Consider the following 8,777-nt stretch of genomic DNA (forward strand, 5'->3'; position numbering starts at 1 on the left):
TTCAGGAGAACTATTTTCTACCTGCTGTCACTGAAACCGTCACGTGCCCAAGGTTGAGTCCCTTATTGGTTGCTGCTACGCGACAAACTCCCCAGAGTTCCGTTTCTTTTTCTCACTCTGGCCCGCCCGACCGCCGCCCGATTTGCACATTGTCGTAGAACGCGGGTTGCTACAAGACCTTTCCGCTGCGCCCGCTGCACAAATAGCGCCACAGGACCTTAGATTGCTTCTGTACCATTGACTTAACATTAAAACTGGCCAACACCTGACCTTGGAGTTCACTTTTCTGGGTTCTTTGGTTAAAATTCATAGAGTCCTCAGCTTGTGATAAGTTTTTTTTTTTTTTACTAATAGCCACACCCGAGTCTTTACCTTTAACATGCTAGTCTGTGATTTATTTTTCTATTTTCTGTGAGAATTCTCTTCTTTCACTGTGGTGCACACTGTGGATTGTTGTCCCCCTTTGAAATAGACTCTACGTGGCCTTCGGTGCAAGTTAGAGGACCCATCAAACCTCTTTGTCACTGTCTGTGGGCAAAAAAATGGCCAAATATCAAGGTCCTTGTCCACTGTACCCGTTGTGCAAAAAGATATGTGTGTATGCACATATTTTTCATTGGCAGTGGCTGCTTGAACGCGTGTTTCTGAGCCTGGTGTGAGTCCCTCCCAGAACCTGAAGAACTCATAAAAACCTGCAGCACCTGTGCGGTTCAACCCTGCATGTGACAAATCTATTATGCCCCTTTTTTTTCAGTTTATTTTTTATTGAATAATTCAGTCAGTTTAAGATAGTCTAATAGGTGGCATAAATGGCACCTGGATGTCTTTATTTTACTCATTCATACACTAAAAATAACCCAAACTGTAATAATTGTGGGCACATGGATCTGCTCTGAGGCTATCTGGTCCTCAATGAGATGTTTTCAAATCCAAATTTATGTCTTTGGAAATTCCAGCTTGAAGGTAAAAAAAAAATCTAATTAAATGTTTGTTGTATAAATATGTTTTAGTTTTTCTAAATTCTGCAGGCCTGCATGCATCCCTTTTTCAAAATCGTGCTGCCCTCTGCGGGTCTTCTTCCAGCCTCCTGCTTTTTTCTTTTTTTTTTAACCACCTCCCCCCTCAGACATCATCATCATTCCCCCTTCTCCTCTCCCAGCCGGTCTCCTTCACATCAGCCTGCTTCTCCAAGAGTATCACGCGCATCAAATCGCTTTTCATTGCCGCCGTGATTTTTGGGAAGCGGCTGGGGGGAGGATGGATGCATTTTTACGTCATTTTTTATTTTGAATTTTCATATTGTAGGGTGGGGGTGGGGGGGGTTGCCACACTGTGTTAATTGTTTCATAATACGTGCTTCGCCGCAGGGTCTGCGCGGCTTTGCACCAACCCAGATCAAGTTCCACTAGTTGAAAGGTTGGTGGAGGAAGAGGAGGAGGAGGAAGAGGAGGACACCTCCTGCAAACCGCGGAGCTGCAAAAAGAGGATTTTTTTTTCTTTTTTCGAGGGGGGGAATGCAGCTGAATTAGAAAGAGATGCGTGAATAAACTGGTGCGAGGAGAGAAAAGAGAGGAGGAGGGGGGAGTCGGCGCTTCTCCTTCGTCAGTGGATGAAAGTCACAGTTAAAATGCAGGCGGCGGGTGCTCCGTGATGTGGGATTACCTGCTTCTTCTTCTTCTTGGCCATGTTTGAACTTTGGTTCTGGCTCTTTTTCCGAGATGACAGCGCTAATTTCAGGCGGAGCAGCGACGGCGGAGCCAGCGTCGCCGCGGCGCTGGCGTGACCACTGAGACGGGGCTCGTGCGCTCTGCCGGTGCCAGATTTATGGAGCTACACACAGAGGAGACTTGACTTTTCATTTTCTTTTTCATTTCCCTTCAATTTCTTTTCTTTTTTTCCTTTCTTTTATTCTTATTTTACCGCTACAGCGGCAGAAACGGTTGATGTTTTCAGTGAGATTGGACTGAAAAGTCGGGATGCTTTGGCGTGGATCGGCACGGTAAGAGGACCATTTCTCTCACATTTATTGAAACCAAAAAGGGTTGGAAAATGGTTCCAACAAACTGCATTACTGAACTTGATCAGATAGATGCAGTTAAAGAAAATGTGTCTGTGCGTATGTGGCGCGCGCACGGAGGCTGCATTTTGATGCTCATCTGACCAAATCTCCTCCCCCGCTTCCCCCAAGTTCCCTCTAGACTTTCCAAAGACTGCTTTTTTTATATTATTATTATTATTTAACAGAAAGGGGTTGATCTTAGATTTGTTTGGGTTGATGCTCATTTAGGAGGGGGTGTGCGTTTGCGCGTGGATGTGCACGCGCGCGTCAGAAGGAGAGAACGAAATTTCTATAGAGGAGATGCCAGCCAATGCTTGATTAAATATGTGCCTTAAAAAAAGATGTGCAACATTGGTTGTTTTTCTTTTTTTCTTTTTTCACCTATGAGAAAGAAGGATCTTGTTGGCTCCAATTTAAGCCAAATCACAGGCCGGAATCTCCCCCCTCCTCCTCATTTTTTGATTACCAATCTTCCTTTTTTAATTTATTTTTCTTACTGTCAGGTTAAAATTTACCAATAATCTTTTAAATCAGACCCCCACCACCTCCTCCTCATCCTCCAGTTAATGTTTGGACGGATGTGAAGAGGAGCAGACATCTGACAGTTTTGCCACAGTTTCACGGGCATGCGGGGTGAGTGAGAAAGCTTCACATTAAAGCGATACCAGAAGATTTTTTTGTTGCTATGGAGGTTGGAGATGAAGGATGAAGGGAGGGGGGGGGGGGTGAAGAAAAGAGAAGTGAAGATGCCTTTACACAAGAAAACTGCATAAAGATTGATTCAAAAGTGTCGAAATCTGTGCATATGCCTAATTAAAAGGGTTTTTCCCCGTCGTCTGTGGCTCACTTCCTGCACCAATGAGCCTGCTTGTGTTTGCCCTGTATGTTTGATCTGTATAAAACAGAACCCCTTCTCTTTTTCTCGTCTTTTCCCCTCCTCAGATGACACCTTACCTTACTTGAGTGAGCTGGGGCACCCTCTCCCAGGAAAAATGCATATCTGGATCCTAAAAATAATCCTTCTGATTGCATCATCTCTGAGGCTGGTTGAGATGTATGACAATTATGGGGAGATATGCCGGAACCTGTGCACGTGCGAGGAGAAGGAAGGGGTCCTGATGGTGAGCTGCGAGAACCGGGGCATCATCAGGCTGACAGAGATCAGCCCGGTTCGTTTCCCCATGTACCACCTCCTGCTGACGGGGAACCTCCTGAAGAAGCTGTCGGTCAATGATTTCATCAACTATACCGGCGTGACCATCCTGCACTTGGGGAACAACGACATCTCCGAGATAGAGTCAGGTGCCTTCAACGGACTGCAGGGATTAAAAAGATTGCACCTGAATAACAATAAGATTGAAATTCTGAGGGATGACACTTTCGCGGGACTGGAAAGTTTGGAATATCTACAGATTGACTATAATTACGTTAGCATTATAGAGCCTAATGCCTTGAGCAGACTGCACCAACTAACAGTGATGATTTTGAATGATAACCTACTCTCTTCCCTCCCTCCCAATATCTTCCGGAACGTACCCCTCACACACTTGGACCTGAGGGGGAACCGGTTGAAAATGTTCCCCTACATTGGCCTCCTGGAGCACATGGACAAGGTTGTGGAATTACAGCTGGAGGAGAATCCGTGGAATTGCTCCTGCGAACTCATCGCTCTGAAAGCCTGGCTGGAGAGTATAGCGTACACCGCTCTAGTGGGCGAGGTGGTGTGTGAGACGCCGTTCAGGCTCCACGGTAGGGATTTGGACGAGGTGTCCAAGCAGGAGCTGTGCCCACGACGACCCTTGGAAGATTCGGTCAGGCCTGCGCCCCCAAGCAGCACCAATGGATACTACCAGACCACGCCAGCTGCTGTCACAGCCTCTGCCACCTCCTCAACGGTTTATAAGTTCTCTTCTAGGCCTACCAAGGGCACACGGCAAGTCAACAGAACTAAATTAAAGCCAACTTCTCGATTTCCTGGCGGTAACCCATACAACTATGGCCCCATCATTGCTTTTCAGACCAAATCTCCTGTGCCTTTGGACTGCCCCACTGCCTGCACATGTAATCTGCAGATTTCTGAAATTGGGTTAAATGTAAACTGCCAAGAGAGAAAGATTGAGAGCATTTCTGATCTAAAACCCAAGCCATACAATCCTAAGAAAATGTATCTCACTGGAAATTACATCCCTGTAGTGAGGAGGTCAGATTTTGTCGATGCTACCGGATTGGATTTGCTTCACCTGGGAAACAACAGGATAACTGTGATCCATGACAGGGCTTTTGGGGATTTAACCAACCTACGTAGGCTGTATTTAAATGGTAATCTCATGGACAGCCTTACTGGAGAGATGTTTTATGGCTTGCACAACTTGCAGTATCTTTATTTAGAGTACAACAAAATCAAGGAGGTGGATGCGGGTGCGTTCCGCTACCTCCCCAATCTCCAGCTGCTTTTTCTCAACAACAACCTCCTTAAAACTTTACCCACAGGCATCTTTTCAAGTCTTTCTATTTCAAGGCTTAATCTGCGCAACAACCAATTCCAGAACCTGCCTGTGAGTGGTGTGTTAGATCAGCTAAAAATGTTGGTGCAAATAGATTTGTTTGAAAACCCCTGGAACTGCTCCTGTGACTTAGTTGGTATGAAAATATGGCTGGAGCAGCTCAGCGCAGGCACTGTGGTGAATGAGGTGGTATGTGAGACCCCTAAGCGCCACACAGCAATGGACCTGCGATCGATCCCATCAGATCAGCTCTGCCCAGACTACTCTGACACTTCCGTCTCACTGACTCCCCCAACGGACGAGCCCATGGACGACCATGGTGTCACCACAAATGCTCCACAGAGGTTTAACACCCCTAACAGTACTGTCCCCCTGTCTGTCCTCATCCTCAGCCTCCTGCTTGTGTTCATCATGTCCGTCTTTGTGGCTGCGGGGCTTTTTGTGGTAGTGATGAAAAGGCGCAAAAAGTCGCAGAGTGACCGCACTAGTACCAACAACTCAGATGTCAGCTCTTTCAATTTGCAATATAGCCTCTACAGCAACCGCTCTGGCCCTAAGGTTAAAGCCCCGGCTGGTCACGTCTACGAGTACATTCCCCATCCAATGGGTCACATGTGCAAAAATCCCATTTATAGGTCACGGGAAGGGAACACGGTGGAGGATTACCGTGACCTGCACGAGCTCAAGGTGACGTACAGGAGTACCCCAGACGATGAGAGGGACAGTAACACCATGAGGAGCCCTACGTACAGCGTTAGCACTATTGAGCCACGTGAAAACCCCTCCCCTGTCCAGGACGCAGACAACTTCTTCAGGGGCATACTTGAGCCTGATAAGCAGTCCCCTCATCAATCTATTCCATCCATCCCAGCAGGAGGCAACTTAGAGTACAAGTACACCGGGCCTGTTTCGTACACGTACAACCCAAACTTTGATGTCAGACGCCAGTTTTTGCACCCGGAGAGGATAAGAGAAACTGTGCTCTACGGCACAGCGCCCAGTACTGTTTATGTGGAGCCCACCAGGAACGAGTATTTGGAACTTAAAGCTAAACTGCAATCTGAGCCCGATTACCTTGAAGTTCTTGAGAAACAGACCACCTTTAGCCAGTTCTGAGCAGACAACTCAACTTTTTCTCTCTAGATGCCCCCTGGAAAGAGCGGCTCAGTTCATTGGGTGCTTTGGCACGACAATACGAGCAACGAAAGGAGTTATCGAGACGGGGTGTGCCGAACAATCTCATTTAGCGAAAGGGTGACATTGCAGGAATGGATACATCCTCCTGGGTCTCGGAAGCGCAAAGTTGCTCCACTTTAACTGATGATGCAAATTTTATTTTTCTATGATAAAGATGGAATAAGACACAAAAATGTAGGTGTACAGGTTAATCCTACTCAGCTTCATTTTCAGGAATATAACGATGCATAAATTGTGAATCAGAAGAGAAACGTTTATAAGAAAAAGAAAAATCACTTCTGGACAAGCAAAACACTGTACAGCAGATCATCAAAACTGTGTAGGACTGGTTTCTGCTGTAGTCTGTAAGTAAATATTTATTGATATAATCTGCCATGTCTTTTCAAAACTTTTGATTCTACAACAATATTATCTGTGTCTTCATATGCCATGACCCCCCCCGCCCGGACAGGCTTATGTTTGTAGTTTCATTTACTGTAGCTCTGCATTGTTAAAGTGGCTTTTTTTTCTGAAAGTGGCACACCTCTAATGTTCAAAACAAGACTGCATCATTTGAAGAAGATGAGAAAAAAAAAGAAGAAAAGAATTCAAAGTGTCTTTGTATGCTTTCTGCACTTTTTTGGAATTGGAAGGCGAGTTCATTGAGCTCTCATAAAAAGACATTATTATATTAAAAATGAATATGGGTATTCATTCTTAATATGTAGAGTCGAGAATTCAGAGATGATGTTTGACATATTCATTCTGTTGTGTAAAACGGATATTTTAATTAATGTAACACCTATTTTTATACAAGCATTGGCAGATCCTCTATCCCTTCTTAGTTTTTGTTTGGATTGATTGCACTTCTTGCACTATATTGACCAAACTATGTTATTGTCATCAAATAAACATGATGTCAGGTTCATATAATTTTTGGGAAGCAAACTCTGTTGGTGTTGAGATGATTCAGACCTTTTAACACCGAAAGCTGTTTATCTCTGCAATCAAATGACAATGCTAAGGAGAGCAGATGGTGTTATGCAGTCCATCAAGCCCGCTAAGGATACAGTATAGGCTTCACTCAAAGGGGCAGCTGGTGTCTCCTAAAGGATTGGGATCAATGGGATCCAATCAATGAGTGTTATCCCTTTGCAATTATACCATGACAACTGCATCCACATTACTGCCTGGCAAGCGTTGAGCTCCACTTTATAAACATCAATGGAGCTGACTAAGAAGCAGATACTGTTGGACTTCTCCAACAAAGTCGTTGAGGTGTATAAACTTTGAGAGGGAGCAATGTCTGTGTTTTTGGCCAATCTTTTTATGGATCTAAATCAAATATTTATCAAAAATGCATTCCGAAGATCAAATGATACTATCATCTATAACCATATCATGTCGGACCTGCAAAGTCTGTCTTTTTTTGGGTTAATAAACTCTGAGTGCAGTCTGGCGAGTTCTGGTCTACACCTACCAAAACCTGATTCATGAACGCATGAGCCTGCCCAATCAGCCTAATGCAAATCACAATGGTCACCCAAGCTGCTACGAAAGGTCAAAATAACGTCTTTTCAACAAAAACAGCTAGTGCTGGAAGAATTGTGGTAGTGCAAACCCTTTGTTTTAAGATTTGACAGCCATTATTCGACGGTAACAAAGAGTTCTCTCCATCCCTGGTGTTACCCAGAGAATTGGGTGTTTAAAATGGTGGAATCTGTGGAGTTGAGGCCCAAACTGACGGAGAGTTCTTAGGGGTTAAAAGCCGTGCTTTGGGGGCTGAGAGTTCTTTTCTTTAAACTCTATAATGGACACGAATGAGGCTTTAAGTCAAGAACATGCGTCTTCAGAGTTGTTGTTTTCCTAGCTTGACCCACTTAAAGCGGCCCCATAAAAATGCAAAAGACGCACGCAGTGCCTCCATTTTCAGAGCGCAGCGAGCATCACCATTTAGGAATCCAATGTTCCCTAACGGAGACAGACGGGACCTCCTTCCCGCAGAAGAAATCTGTTGCTCAATTATTAGCTTCGTGAATTCATATATTCTATTGTGCTGTAGTCAAAAATCTTCTTTAGTAACTGTTTTTTGTTGTTGCAATTTTTCCAGAGACTCTTGGAGTTTCGTTGTTCTGCAGAATGAGAGCAGAAGGCACCATTTGGGAGATGAGAAGCCCTGGAACTCAGTGTAACTGTGGATGTGTCAAACGTGTAGCGGGCAGATTTGTAGCCAAGAAGCGTGTGGTGCTGCTGCGTTAGCGGCTGGTGGCGAGGTTTCTTTTTATGACGTTAAGTTTCTTTATTTCTTTCTGATGCCTGTAATGAAAAGTTATTTGGGGGGAGATGCACCTGAGCAGGGCGATGATAAATGCTGAGAAATGTGGCGCAGATGGTGACAGTGCTTCATCATTATTATTTTATTTCCTCGAATGCTGTGTTTTTCTGGATGATTAGACTTGGATCACACATGAGAAGGAAAAAAAAAAGAGATGACTTGATTTACGTCAGCAATCACTGATTCATGTGTTCCAAATGGGCTCCATGTTATTGTATGTTTACGGCCATTATGACCCAGCTCTGTGTCCCTCAGTAATGGCTGCATTGAGTGCAGGGGGTTTGCATGTGTGTGCAGATTTAAATGAAATGGAGGTTGAAACGATGCATGTAATCAGTCAGTGGGCTTTTTAAGTCCTAAAACAAATGGAAGCTTTATGGATTATTTTTTTTCTAGCACTTTTTAAGAGCTGGATCTATGATGCATTCTGCAGTGATCAAGTTTTCCCAGCTACGCATCTGAACTTCTATCCAGCAGAATCTGTATTCAGATGAGCGGTGAAAGTGAAACATTAAGTGCCTTGTTGCCTCATGCTGCACTTTTTTTTTTGGTCCAAAATTATCTGATGCAATGTGAGAAGTGATGCAGGTGCAGACCTGAACACACTGACATCTCAAAGCTTTCTCTGCATTTGGAAAGCTGACGGTGGAGCGAAGCTGCTGCCGTCTTTGAGCAGGAGGAGAAGGTCAAAGGCAGCCTGTGT

The 8,777-nt window shown here is 44.6% G+C and overlaps 1 protein-coding gene across 1 annotated transcript; it reads left to right on the forward strand.

Moving 5' to 3' along the window:
* Positions 1-1,154: 1,154 nt before the first annotated feature.
* Positions 1,155-8,225, forward strand: slitrk5 (SLIT and NTRK like family member 5). Its single transcript, XM_011484921.3, has 2 exons — positions 1,155-1,999; positions 3,002-8,225. Exon 2 carries the CDS (start codon positions 3,052-3,054, stop codon positions 5,677-5,679), a length of 2,628 nt encoding a protein of 875 aa, XP_011483223.1. The 5' UTR covers positions 1,155-1,999; positions 3,002-3,051; the 3' UTR covers positions 5,680-8,225.
* Positions 8,226-8,777: the final 552 nt, after the last annotated feature.

This window comes from Oryzias latipes, chromosome 2, assembly GCF_002234675.1.
Source record: "Oryzias latipes chromosome 2, ASM223467v1".
Lineage (NCBI taxonomy): Eukaryota > Metazoa > Chordata > Actinopteri > Beloniformes > Adrianichthyidae > Oryzias > Oryzias latipes.